We start from the raw sequence: 14,422 nt of genomic DNA on the forward strand, positions 1-14,422 counted from the left end.
ATGTGCATACTTTTAGTAAAATCTGAAATAATGCCATCTACCTCTGACTTAAGCAGTCATATACTGTTATAATATATAAAAGTATATTGGTGAAAAATACATTGTTGATAAAAACACATTTACCTCAAGTCACAATAAAAATTGTAGTTAAAAATGCACACAGAAAACACAGTTTTGCTTTGTGATTGATAAATTAAGAATAAAAACTAATTTTATGGCAGTTATTAATCTTCAATAATAAAAACATGAACCCCTCCCTCTCCCAAAGGAATCAGATCCCAAAAATGATAGACATATACTTTCCCCTAATAAAGCTTTTATCAATTGGAACAAGTTATGGTAAGGTTAATCATAACGTTATGGGTATAGTTTAATAACTTAACAATTATATGATTGTATGTAATGCAATATGAGAAAAAAAACCTAATTTGAATATGATGGTTGATTATTTTTCTCAATATCCAATAGAATAAGAGCCAGACAGCACCCCAGGTTTTTTTTATTGCTGACTTTCCAGTAGCTATTTTAATCGTATTACCAGTCTATTATTCAAAAAACAATCTCTCTATAAAGCTGAGCATCACAGAACAATGTAATCTACAATTACAGAAAACCAAAAGATGAAAATATCTCTTTATAACTGATCACTATGCACACAACTCAAGAGGCCTCACACTGTCAACATTCTTTTTCCGAGGAAAAAACAGTTCACTACCAACCACATAATCTCTTTTGATGTCCTTTTCTTAAGGACAGATTCTATGGCTGCTTCCATTTCTCATAGTAAGCTGAATTTTATTTATCAGCTCTTCAAGTGTGAAAGTTTTAAGGATAATGTATAACTACTAACATTATTTCAATGCACACAACACCCATGAATTCCTATTCAGACTTGAAAGTACCAATGGATCACTGGAACATATCTGGAGCATAACATGAAACTATTTCTCAGTATGATTAGAATGAAAAATAAATTGTAGTATATAACTATTTGGTCATGGTGAAGGCCTTAATAACAGTAATGAGGTCCAATAAAAGGGAAACTAAAGAGTAGAAGAGTTAAGCTATATTTAATATAGAAGCTCAACATGAAGACAGTGTTTAGTTCCAGAGATCAGTTTTGAAATATTAAAAACCAAGCCTGGATTGCTTGACTCTGCTCCATAGGAGCAAGTTTGGGAAGAAAAAGCATGAAGATGGATGTTATGTCCTTGTCCAAATTCCCTTTGGTTTTTCATTACATAAAAGAGGCGATAGTGAGCCATGCCCCTCAGTCTATAATTTACAGAAGGAATTATATTAGTGTACACTAATGGGAAAAAAATAAGTACTCTCTCTGGATAAATAATGATTATGCTTTTTTAAACATACCATAAATTTAAATGAATGCTGTGGATGGGTGTGAATACATAGAGCTGTGTGTGACATCAATCTTTAGTTTGTATATTTATTACTATTGCTTGCATGCGTGGACTTTTTATATTGTTATAAGATGCCTTTTTATGGAAAAAAAACCAAATGATCAAAGTGTTCTTTGGGTGAGCTTCACATAAGAAAAAAGAAGTGTTCTTTTTTAAAAAAAAAAGCTAGGATGCAAGCAACATTTCATTCAAATGTAATTCAGACATCAAGTAGCTGGTTTTTGTTGGGTTGTGATTACAATTAATCTTCAATTTACAACTCCAATTGAGGCCAAAATTTATGTTGCTAAATGAAATGGTTGTTAAGTGAATTTTGTCCCATTTTATAAACTTTCTTGCCACAGTTAAGTGAATCATTATAGTTGTTAAGTTAGTAATATGGTTGTTAAGTGAATCTGGCTTTCCCATTGACTTTGTTCATCATAAGATTGCAAAAGGTAATCACATGATCCTAGGGCACTACAACCATCATCAATGTGAGTCAGTTGCCATACTGCAAAAGGTGATCACATGACCATGGGGATGCTGCAATGGTCGTGAGAAAAACTGTCATATGATTATTTTTTTCAGTGCCATTGTAACTTCGAACAGTCATTAAATGAACTCTTGTTAAAGGACTACCCAGAGTAAGAATTGCTTTTACTCTTTTTGGGGGGAAATGTTCATATTTGCGAAGAGAAAGAGAACTGAGGTTCTGGTTCTGAATTTGTTCAAATCAAGAGCCCCACTAGACTATAGGGGGTTACCAGTGGACAGAAACACCAAGTCACTCCAACTTTTTCTTCCTGTCTGAAACAAGGGAAGCATCAGTTCAGTCATATATGCTCTGCCAATCTTTGACATGCTTCCAATTTATTGCTTTAACATTTGATGTATAGTTCTTTATGTGCTTTGGACAATAGTGCTCTGTCTTTACCTCTCATTAAAAATGCGTAGTAGGAGAAAAAGTAACAGTAAGTGGAAAATTCTAATTTCGACAGACAATGGCTAAATTTGAACTTCTTTCTAATTTGAAAATGACTGCTGTTATTTAGATTGAAATAGATTGAAATCTGCAGAGATTTGTTTTTCAAAATTGAGAAACTGCAGCTCAAGGTTGTGTTTATGCAACATAGTTACCCACATTTAAATACACCATAGTTGATTTAATAGATTCAGTTTTGGAGGTTCACACAAGATGTTGAGCTAGCTATAGACTGTCTTTACACAGCACATTTAATGTATGCTAAAACTGAAGTTGTTATTTTGTGATGCTACATGTTACGTGAATTACTATGTATCGATTTATATACTTGCACATGTGCTTGTATACAACAAAGAAACAAGTAACTAAAAAGTAAGAATGTTTTCAAATGTTGTGATATGCATTTTGCTGGCCACAATTGTGGTGCAATTATTTCATACACACGCCCAGGAAATGTTTAAAGATGCAGAACTTCTTTGTCAGGAAAATGTGCTTTTGGACACCTACCAACTGTTCATTCATGAAAGCTTTTTCCTCTTACATACATTTCTTTCCCATCCCTTCACCCTTTTATTGACAGGGCAGTGTCTATATGTTCATTATCAAAAATTATTTAATCAATGCACGTTACAGCTATGAGTCTAACTTCGTTTTTGAGAAACAGAGTGGAAGTCAACAGGATTTTAGTATTTGCTTCAGACAGTGCTGTAAATGTTAGGATGCTTTTCAAAAGACAGATGCACTGATGAAAATGGACTTTAAACTCAATCCAAAGTTCTTAAGGATATAGAAGCCACATCGCGTCAGACAAAAACTTTATCAACTCCATCAATCTATAGGCTGCAGTGGAGGATGGAAAGAGATGATCTAAGGCTAACATAACATCTCAGCCCCATATTTTTGTGATACTTTGCACAGAAATTAAAGGCACGCATGCAGAGAACTATGAGAAGGTTCAACTTTTTCTTCTGATTTTGCCTGCTAACGCTATCCCAAAAGTGCTTTTTCAGGAGGCAACTAGATTTTCTTGTTTTTTCTTTTGAAGACGTTTTGCTTCTTGGATGAGAAGCAAAACATCTTCAAAAGAAAAAAACCAGAAAGTCCAGTTGCCTCCTGAAAAAGCATCTTTGGGACAACCATGACCTGGATGATTGAGAATGTCTACAGAATTTTCCCTTAAATGGACAAAAGGACAATATTTGCAAGAAGTCAATGAAGGAAGTTTTCTTTGGTAAATATTTTCTTCTCTCCTGAATTTTAAGATTCTCAGCAAATACAAGCTTAGAAACACGCCATTTGCTCAGAAATTATTCCCTTAACTGCTAAGGTTGGGCACCAACTTGCTTGAAAATAAATACTTTGCATACGACGCTAACCCACGGTAAATTAAGTTATAGTTTAATAACTTAATCTCATTGTCTGGATTGGTATAATAAATGGAACTATAAACTAACCACATAGCCGTGGTTCATACAAGCAGCTAATCTAAAATATGCTTGGCTAGTTAGCAGTGCAGTCATGAACAGTTCTAGCGTAATTTACTTCTGTGCAAAGGTGGCATATCTGTCTAAAGCAACACAAGATATTGTTTTTTAGACTGAATAGAGCAGTCAGCTTTATCCTATCCAATTAGTTTTCAAGTATATCTTGGTATTTTTAAGAAATATATCCCTGGTAAACATGCTGAGAACTGCATCTTTCCTTGCTTTTAACTAGTTAGCAAAATCAAGACTGGTTTTTAAAGAGGAGTATTGGAAAACTGTGTAGGAGAGTACACTTAATGCACCCAGGAAAAGAAAAAAGTTATCATTTTTAGTTATGGTTTAGTGTTCAAATTCAGTATTTACTGTTTATTGTAAAAATCACAATATACATTCTCGGTAACGTTCTATGAAATAAACAGGAGTGTTTGCAACCAAAAATAACAGGTACATTTATATACAACTGATTTTTGACCAGCTGAAATATAGTCCATAGAGACTGTTGCATCAAAGTGATATTGGATTATCAGATATGCACAATAAGCAGCTATGGAAAATATATGAGGAATAAGTTATTAAACTTTCCAAAAGGATAGTTCAATTTTGCAAGGGAAGAAAAATTAGTATCACCCAAGTGCTTTCCTTTCCCTCCCTATTTTTTCTAAATGAAATGTTAAACTTAGTAGTAACATTAACACAAATAAAAAAATCTATGTATAAGTTAACTCCTGTTAATGACAGTTGCAACTCTGAGTTGCTAATTTCAGCCACTTTACATCTTAAAGTTCCATAAAGAACTTTATTTCTCAAATCAAACATTCATCTGATAGGTTCATCTACCTGGTAATACTATAGTTTTAATAATCACAGGGTTTAAATCATTACAAGTCTTTCCTCTCTTTTCTTCCATCTAAAAATAATGCTATTAATCATTTTACAAGTTTTTTTCTTTGACTGCTAAACTAAATACATGAACTGAAAATCCAGAATATCCCTTTTACTTTTTTAAAGTCTACTAAACCTGAAGACCTTTTCTGGTCTATGATACATTGTCAATTCTGAGTTTTTTAAAAATAAATGCATATACATTTCAAGCACAAATACTCATATTCTTTATCCGATTGTAAAATATACTACAAAGGGCTATTTTTTGGTAAGGAAGTATCATGATCCACTTTTGGTATGCTTGACTAACTTTTTCACCACCAATTATTTTCTTGTAATAAATTATCTAAAAACAAATCCCAAATTACCTAGTTCTTCGTTTTAGATGGAGGACCATTTTAAGATGTGGAAAGTAAACTCTCTAATTTTCAAACAAAGCGAAATCTACACAGCAAATAAGGAAGGAAAGGATCCACTATACTGCCAAAGTTATTTAGAACTTAAAAAGTTTCATGACTACTAAAGCATTTGGACTTTCTTTAAAAAAAAATGCCCTTCACCATTACTTCCACATTAAGTAAAAATAGTTTACATGTCACCAAACAACACACCTTGAAGTAACAGATAAAAATATAGACCATCGATTCCAATCAATTTACTTGTAATATACAACTTGGGAATGTGTATTTTTTTTAAAAAAAAAAAAGAGTAGAAGAAATCTTCGTGTAATGATTATAAAGGGTGAGAAAAAAAAAATCCCCTCGGGAATTGAGCGATTTCGTGGCATTTTTTTCCTTTCCAAATCCCATTTAGACAAACTTTCCGGGTATTCCTGCCTGTCGAAAAAAACCCAAACAAAACGCCCCAAGGCCCCGGGCCAGGTTTTTATTGCAGAGGGCCGGCCTCCTCACTCCCCTTCCTCCAAAACTGGGTCCAGAGCAGTCCAATCCAACCCCATCCCCCACCAGGCTGAGGACGTGTGGCTATGCTTTGTGCACAGTACTACGGAGAGGCAACCAAGTGGGGGGGGCGAGGCGAGGGGGGCCTCCCCCCTCACAACCTGAAGGAGGCTTCGGAAAAGGGATGCTGCATCTTGAAACTAGACAAGAAGCACTGAAGAGGCGGGGGAAGGGGGTTCACGAGGGACGGCGGGAGGCTGGGAAGAAAGAAATCATCTCCTCTGACCTCTAGCGAAGTGCCAGGTTTTTTCTTTAGCTCTTCACATTTCCTAAATTTGCAGATCTGGTGTCCCGTTTTGCGGTTCCTGCAACTGCTGCAGACTCCACAGTTGATGAGCCTCTTGCAGGGCACGCAGACCCCGCACCTTTTCCTCTTCTTCTTGGCTGGGTTGCCGCCGCCCCCTCCTCCTCCTCCCGCGCCGCCGCCGCCGCCCCCTCCTCCTCCTCCACCACCACCCCCGCCGCCTCCTCCTCCCCCTCCTCCGGCGGCTCCCAAGGAGGAGGACGACGAAGAGGCGGAGGAATGGCTCTGCGGGCAGTCTGCCAGATTGGCAATTTGAAACGCGCTGTCTGTGACGGCTGCTGAGGCTGCTGCGGGGGAGTGCAGGGCTGTCATGACGATGACCCCGGGAGGTAATGAGATGCCCCCTAAAGCCGGGATAGCGGAAAAAGTCCCCACGCGCTCGGGGAGATTCATTATCTCTGCTTCAGCAGCGCCGCATTTGAGCTTGTTCATGCAGTCCCCAGCCAAAGGTCTGCAGTGTTCCGGGGCTAAGGTGGAGAGGAAATTATTATTGGCCATTTGCAACGAGGGCTGCTCGGCTGGCGCGCAGCCAGGCTTGCCGAGCCGCTGGGACTCGTTCCGATGGTGTAAACTCCCGCCGCCGCCGTTTCCGCTCCTGCCGGCGGCGTGCAGAGAAGAGGCGGGCGACGAAGCCGGCGGGGGCGCTGCGACCGACGAGGCGGCGGCGACGGCGGCTGCTTTGCGGGCCACGCCGCCGGCGGCAGCGGCCGCCGGGTTAGGCCCGCCGACGCCCGCTCCCCCGCCTCCTGCGCCGCTGCCCCACAGCATGGCGGTGGCGGCGGCCGCCGTGGCCGTGTCGCAGTTCCACGGGGACATGCCGATGCGGGCGGCGGCGGCCGCGGCGGCGGTTGGGAAGATGGGGGTGGTGATGCGCGCGATCTTGGCCGCCTGAGGGAAGGCCCCGCCGTTGGTCTTGTAGAAGGTGGCGAAGGAGCGGTAGCGCTCCATCTCCGAGTTGTAATCCACAAGGCTGTTGAGGGCACCGTCGGGCAGGTGGTTCTCCTTGGGCAGCCCCGGCGCCTCGGGGTTGGGCCCCGTCTCCACGCACACGTTGGTGTTCATGGTGCCCAAGGGGTGCGGGTGGGCTTGGGGCAACAGGGCGGGAGGGAAGGAGGAGGAGGAGAGGAAGGGGGTCCGGGGAGGGCCAGGGGAGGGAAGGGCAGGGCCGGGAGGAGGGCCACTGGAGCCGTCGGGGGCGGAGACGGGGCGGGGTGGCCGGAGGGGTCGAAGGGAGGGGAAGGGAAGGGGGAAGCGGTATCCTCTAATCCTCTTGCGGGGGCATCTCTCCAGACGGCGAAGTCTCAGGCAGCCGGCTCTTCCTTGGCATTCTCAAGCCCGGGCACCGTCGCCACTGAAATAAAGAGAGTCATTTCGGAAAAGGTCTACGCCAAAGGGGGGAGGGGAGTGGGAGGAGGAGGAGGAGGAAGGCTGGGGAGAGGGCGGGGAACCCGCTGCGTTTGTGTGCTTTTGTTTTGGTTCGGTTAAAAAAAGACCCACAAGACACGCAGAGAAGAGGCGTACATCAGTCATTGCAACTCATTTGCATAACAATCAATAAAGACATGATCGGGCCACCGCAGCCTCCTCCCTCTGTGCCCTCCCCCGCGCGCGGGCGGGCTACCCTCTCTTGCCCGCTTTAATAGCTGAGAAGAACAGAGGAGGGGAGGGGAAGGAAGGGCCAACAAATGCCAAGGGAGAAAGGGCAATTGGAGGGCTAAACACATGCAAATGATGGGTAGCGAGAGGCTCCAAATCCCTCTAACTGGAGGGTATCTGAACGTTAGAGAAGGGAGGGGGACAAGCCAGGGAGAAGAGGTGGAGGAGGAAAACCATCAAATAAGAGGGCAGGGGAGGGAAAACGAGCATTCTCGAGGGGCTAAAAAATCACAAAAGTATGGTAAGGCTCCCCCTGTGCCCCTAGGAGCCTATCCCTCCTCCTCGGTGGGGTATATAGTGGCACAGATCTTGATATATTGGAAGATGGAGAGATTTGTCGGCTGCCACTTTGTCCTTTGGGTCTGGATCTCAGCAGAATTGGAGTTAGGCATCTCAAAGGCAGGGCTCTTGGTGAAGGCGATGCCCTTTCTGAGGCAGAAATTAACCGCCAAGTAAATGGGGCCAGGGAAAAGATAGGAAAACAATTTCCAACTAAACCAAATCCTGATCGGTTCTAAACAGGTTTAATCTCTAGTCAGGAAGGCTTCAGACAACAGGCTCTCTTGTTCTCTGCACAGGTCCATCCATACCTGTGGATGTATATGACAATAAATTTGTGTGTTTTTGACACACTTAAATGGGCTCAGCAAAGTTTTGTTATCTTTAACCATGATTGGGTTTTTTTTATGGCATTGTGTGTTGTGTGAACCCAACCTTTTTGAGTAATGTATGGGTAAATTTATCAGTCAAGTTAAGCACTGAACCCAGGTTTATATTCATTTAAAAATAGGCATATGCCACCTCATAGAGATTGGAAGTGTCGTTCTTAAGGTTTTTGAAGGCATTACCTGTTCAGTTGTAATACAACAATCTATAGGCTGGAGGATATTACGGAGTTTATCACTCCCAAATCATATACTTAAAATAATTGTTGGGAGGATTTTAGTTTGCAGGTCAGACCAAGTTGCAATATTTAGAAAGTAAAATAAAGCATTAACCCAGTTGAATACAATAAATATATATCCTGATTTTTTAAAAAATATGGATATGTATGTATGTATGTATGTATATAAAAACAGGATATTTTTTACAGTATTGTAAATTAAATGCAGAGACAGTCTGGATGGCCTAAAACAGCTTTCACACCATTCCTACAGGTAAAAAGTACCTATCAATTATACTAATTACTATCATAATTAGACCAATGAACTATTTCTACCCAAACCTACCAGCTACAAAAGCACATAGACATCTAGCTGAACCTTACTAAAAATCTATGGTTGGGGAAACTAATCAAGAGGAAAGGAAAGCAAACCTAAGAAAACACACCTCGGTCTTGTTAGACTAGGCAGGAGGTCAGTCTGCACCCTTGAATGCTTAAAAGACTTTAATGAGAACACAGCCACCTTTCCATTTTCACAGCAGGAAAAGAAAAAGAATTTTTTTTAAAAAAAACCATTGCTCCCTGGAGGGATTTGGTGGCAAATCCTACTATTGCCTCCCCCCACACAAACACGATTGCAGGTCACCATGCATAATAGAATACTTTAAAAAAAAACACTATTTAAAGGAAACTATAGCAACTATTTAATAGAAGTAGCTTTATTGAGTAAGGGCAGTAAAGCACTGGGTTGGCAAAAGGTTCTAATGTTGAATGTGAAGGGGGAGGGTGCAGGCTATGGAGACTTGCACGTTCATGCCCTATTTTTCACAGCCTTAAAGTGGCTTTGCTTTCACAAATGCTCTTTCCTACCATTCCAACCTCTTCTTTCCCCTCAGCAGCAGCCCCCCCCCCCAATCTCCTTGCAAGGTTTATGGCTACCAGAAAGGTGTGTGGGGGGGAAATATAATGGTGCCACCAACCATGTCATTATTGTTCAATCGATGTTATCTCTGGAGCTCGAGAGAAATCTGAAGCGCAGCTATTGATTTTTTTTTCCCCCAATATTAAAAGTATAGCCATTTTAAAAAGAAAATTAAAAGCAGAATCCACGGATTTTCTCACTGTTTAAATCAATGTGACTGTTCATGTTCAATACTGCATTTCTGTTCTGCTACAGACAGAGAGATCAAAGGTCATATTTAACATTCAGGAGGAGGGGCTGGTGCAGATTAATTAATAAATTAATAGAGCAGCGCCTTTCATTGCTGAAGCTTAGCATTCATCTACTTTAACAATCCCAGCAGTCCAAGAGGCGGAAAAGAGAGGGAGCGAAAGAGCGCGCATGAAGGGGGAAGGGAGAAGAGAGAAAGGAAGGAAGAAAGAAAGAACCAAAAACAATCACTTACCAGTCTCTGTATTGGGGGGGACTGGGGCTTGGATTTGCAGACGTTTAACCCGCCTGTTTGTCTTTATTTAGTTGCACATCACTCCCTAACACAAAGGAAAAGGTAAAAAAAAAAAAAACACAGAAAAGAAAAATATCCCGAGGTGTCTTTCTTTGGCCGCTCCTCAATTACAACTTTGATACTTGTAAACAAACTGTACAGGGCGGTGATGCGGGTTGGGGGTGGGGAGGCTTGGTGGGAAAGAAATAAAGACTCCGATCCACTAAGCAAATACCTGTAAGTGCCTCTTTTTTCTGGTTGCAGAGAAAGGAGGAGGGAAGGGAGGGGGAAAGGAAAGAGCAGGCACTGAATGTGTGAGAGAGAGTGTGTGTGTGTGTGTGTGCGCGCATGAATGTGTGAGAGCGCTTGGCGGCGGCGGCGGTGCTCGGTGGTCTCTCCCTGCGCGCTGCGCTCCGTCCGTCTCTCCTGTCGCTGTGTGCGATGGAGGGAGGGTGGCAGCCGGGGGACTCGCTCTCCCCCTCGCTGTTTGTGCGTGCCTGCGTGTGTGTGGTTGCAGGAGGAGGGGAAGGAAGCGAGGAGGCGGAGGGAAAGGGCGGGGGGGATGTGTGTGTGCGAGGAGTGAGAAGGCTCCGCAGCGCCCAGGAGGTGAGGAGGATGAGGGGATGTGGACACCTACTGATGATTGGCTGCAAATTACACCGGGAACAAGAGGCGCGCACGGGCCACTGCTCCTCTTTCCCCTCACACATCCCCTCCCCTCCCCTCCCCTTTTATTCCTCCCCTCCTCCGACGCAGCGAGCGGCCACATTTCGCTGCCCCTCCTCTTTCGGCCGGGAGAGGGTGGGGAGAGAAAGCCGCCTGGAGGCTCATTTGTAAGGAGCCGCCACTTGCCGCGCACTCCAGCCTCTTGATTCCCCCATTCACTTCCCTCCGTGCGTGCGTGCAGAGAGCGCAAGGGAAGCCGGGGAGGGGAGGGAAGGAGGAGGAGAGAGGGCGGCTCTTGGCGGCTGCTGGGTGGCTGCCGAGGGAAGACTTAGGCGGGAGAGAGGCGAGAACCACCAGCCTCCCCCCGCCCGACCCCAGGGAGCGGGGAGGTCCTTGTTGTTCCGCCAAGGATGCTTTCTGAGAGCGCCCTCTTCGCCTCGCTCCCCACGCAACTATGTGACGGGGGGCTCCGGGAAGGAGAAGCGCTGCCTCTTCAGTGGACCAGGAGAGGTCGGTGCGCGGAGTCGTCTTCCGAAAAGCTCTCGACAGCCCCCGAATTCCAGGCGTGGAAAAAAGGAAGGGAGCGGGAAGCTAGTAGGAACAGGAGATCCCCGGCGGGCGCTTTGTGCCAAAGGTGCATTTGGAGACTCCCGATTCTCCCGCGGTGCCTCGCACCGGAGAGAAGGCAAAGGCGACGCGAAAAGAAGCGTTTGGGTTTTTGTTTTGGCTGGTTTTGCAGCTGTCGTTCACCTTGCCGTTGAAATGCCAAGGCTAAGCGTTTCAGCCAGCCTGAAATGCAAAGGCGTCTCGTGGCGAGTTATTGGGAAGCGAAAGTTGTGAAGGTGATAGTGACCCCTGGCTAAGGCAAAAGTAGCCAAGTTTAGTACCCAATAAACAGCCCCGCGCTTATGGTGGTAGTTCAAAGGTGCGTGCTTGCCTCTTCAAGCGAGGTTGGCAGTTTTCATGGTTTCACTGAATCAAGTTGTTTATTTTAATTTTGAGAAGAATCATGAATATGATAACTATAGAGATTAATCTTTAGGTTTTCTTTTATGCCCCCTTTTGAAAGCCACCTGGCAACATTTACATGACCTTGACTGATAACTGCTAAGCAGACTTCAGAAAATATTAAATATTAATATTAAAGATAGTAGATTATGAAGGAAGCTGAAAAATAACAGTCCAGAAGGCAAAGACAAACTTTCTGCATTAGGAAGTCAACAGCGGTCAGACTGAATGCCTAGGAAGCTTTATCTCGGCTTAAATGCAAATTAAATTAAAATGATATACTAGTCAGTTATTTCTGTTTACAAAAACAAGCTGATTTCAGAATTGAGTAGAATAATCTTTATACTACTAAAATACTGTGCCAGTAACCTTCAGTTGAACAAAATTGGAAGATAATAGAGCAAGGTAACTCAAATGGACTAACTTACGGACTACATGACCCATGATTCCCATGGGAATGAAATTTGGGGAAATTGTGGCTGTTTCAGGACCATCTTCTCTACACTTCACTAAAACCTGTAGGTTGTGTGGTACCTCCACCTCTCTATGGCCCCTGCAGCTATACAGCTGGCAGCAACTTCACAACAGTTGTTTTTGTAAATGAATGAGCTGTGATCATGTTATGATTTCTGACAAAGGCAGTGTGGAACCCAGTAGGAAATTAGAAGTCACTCCTGCAACCACTGATTTTTTAGCTTGCTCTTGGTCTTTCTGTGTCTCCATTTAGATAAGGAAATATATCTGAAAAGATGAACCACAGGTTGTCTGATGTACATTCTAATTTCACTTAAACGTGCAAAGTATCATAAGATAATAACCCAAATGATTGTTACAGACCATTAGCCATACCTATACACTTAGTACCTAGTAACAGACATCGTATCAATAGGTTGTAGTTTGGGGGGGCGGGAGGGGGGGGAGGAGAATGATTCTTTCCCCAGGTTCCCATGGACCTCCATTATCACTTATTTTAATTCCCAGCCTTTAAGCCAGCTTCTTTGACAATATGAAGGTGCTGCTCTTGAGTTGCTGATCCAAAATTATGCTCTTAATCTTACCTCTCTCTTGCAAGACCTTGTTCCTGCTCAAGATTCTAGGATTCACCTATTTCTTATTCTCTCCTTCACTGAACCTACAATTTAACTTTATTTTCTTTCCCCATAATGGTTTCCCTTTCATTTCTAGATTTCAGGATGAAACTGTCCTGAAGTGAGGATGCTCTATACAGATGTAATTTCCCATGTTTCTCATATAATTCACTGCTTTCTTGCTTTCTTCCTCAGATCCTCTTTTCTCATTTGTGTTTTAGCCCCAACTCCACTCTTCCATCTTTGTCCTGAAAGCCTTCCCCATAACCCCTCATTAAACCTGCCTTCCCAAGCTTGTCATTTCTCACCCCCCTTTCTATCATTGTCTCATTATCTTCCTTTGCCAGACACATGCATTTCTCTTGGCCTGGTTTCATTAGAAGAAGTGCAATTCTGCAGACCTTACCAATTACTCTTAAAGTCTACCATGATTACTCAGACTTCAGGTATTTAATATACTCAAGCTATTTCATTTGCCTTTTGAGATGTTAATCAACAGTCCATTCTTTTACTATAAAATACAGAAGCTGGGGAGCAAGGTGAGAAGATAAGTGACATACTGTAGTCTCGACTTGTGCTTCTCACTATCTCAGCTGTTGGATTGATCTTTAAGATCTGACCTTTAATGAGGAAAACATTTGTATGCTCTGTTATGATTTTAATAGTAATTTTATTAAACATTACAATTAAAAAGATAAAAATGAATATAAGCTAACAAATAAAAAATAGTATAGAAAAGAAAAAAAATATGTAAAAAGTAGATATGTAAAAGAATGACTTTCTCCATCATAACAAGGATAAACAATTTTAGGAACTTATCATTTCTTAAATTACAAGAAATAATCTCTTTTCCCCATATGTCATCTTTTTATCTGTAAACAAATCCTTAGAGCCTCATCCTGATTAGCAAAGTCCATTAAGAGTCACCAGAGATAACAACATATCTATTTTAGCCTTGATCAAATAAATAAACTTTATATTCCTTCCTTTTAACAATCTTGATCTTTAATAACTTCAATTAATGTCCTTCAACTTACGTTCTTCAAATAATGTCCTAGAATTTGATTTGTTTTCATTTTTGCTTTTTGCCTTTCCACAAAATTCTTCAAAGCTTGAATAGATCTCTTGTAAATCCAGTATAGGAAAGATACCCAAATCACTCTTTTGGTTTGTTATTTGTATATCCTTTTTAATTATTAAGATATCAGCTAGTTTCATTTTTATATGTAATGTAACATTTTTATATCCTTATTGTTGCCTGTAATTTTTAAATCCACTTTTCAGATCAGTTTCAGTCTTGATATATCTTGTTCCTTTCCTTAATATTTTTGAACACAGTCGATCTACAATGATGGATGCTTTTACTATTAACTTGTTGGTTCATTGTTCAAAATATCCCTGATATGTCTAATGTTAAAAGTATTTTCCTCTATTTTGTACCACTAAGTCAATTCTAAATGTTCTCTTTTAAATGCAATTTTTAGCTCCTTTTGTATCCCTATAGTGTCCAGCTTCAAAGTTTCATCCTATCATGTTTTTTTAAGAATTTGAAACAAAAAGGATTTTTCCATTGGAAGGATTTTTATATTTAATACCATAATCTTATTTCTATCTGAACTTTTAGTCCATTTGTAATTATCCAAAATCAATATTCCAATCATT

The 14,422-nt window shown here is 41.7% G+C and overlaps 1 protein-coding gene across 3 annotated transcripts in view; it reads right to left on the bottom strand.

Annotated features, from left to right (window-relative positions):
* The window catches only part of CXXC4 (CXXC finger protein 4), a 52,778-nt gene extending 42,103 nt beyond the window's left edge, over nt 1–10,675 (bottom strand). The window contains exons 1-3 of one of the 3 annotated variants that reach the window (XM_087935952.1): nt 10,234–10,672; nt 9,960–10,044; nt 4,208–7,365 (exon numbers count right to left, since the gene is read on the bottom strand). In XM_087935952.1, coding sequence (XP_087792078.1) covers nt 5,805–7,076 — 1,272 coding nt within the window. In that variant the 5' untranslated portion in view covers nt 7,077–7,365; nt 9,960–10,044; nt 10,234–10,672 and the 3' untranslated portion in view covers nt 4,208–5,804. Of the gene's footprint in view, nt 1–4,207; nt 7,366–9,959 lie in introns of those variants that run through there. The other 2 variants (XM_087935954.1, XM_087935953.1) reach the window with 2 other exon arrangements.
* Between the last annotated feature and the right edge of the window lie 3,747 nt (nt 10,676–14,422).

The sequence above is a fragment of the Pseudonaja textilis genome, chromosome 6, assembly GCF_049901715.1.
Source record: "Pseudonaja textilis isolate UNSWEBS1 chromosome 6, rPseTex1.2, whole genome shotgun sequence".
NCBI classification, from domain to species: domain Eukaryota; kingdom Metazoa; phylum Chordata; class Lepidosauria; order Squamata; family Elapidae; genus Pseudonaja; species Pseudonaja textilis.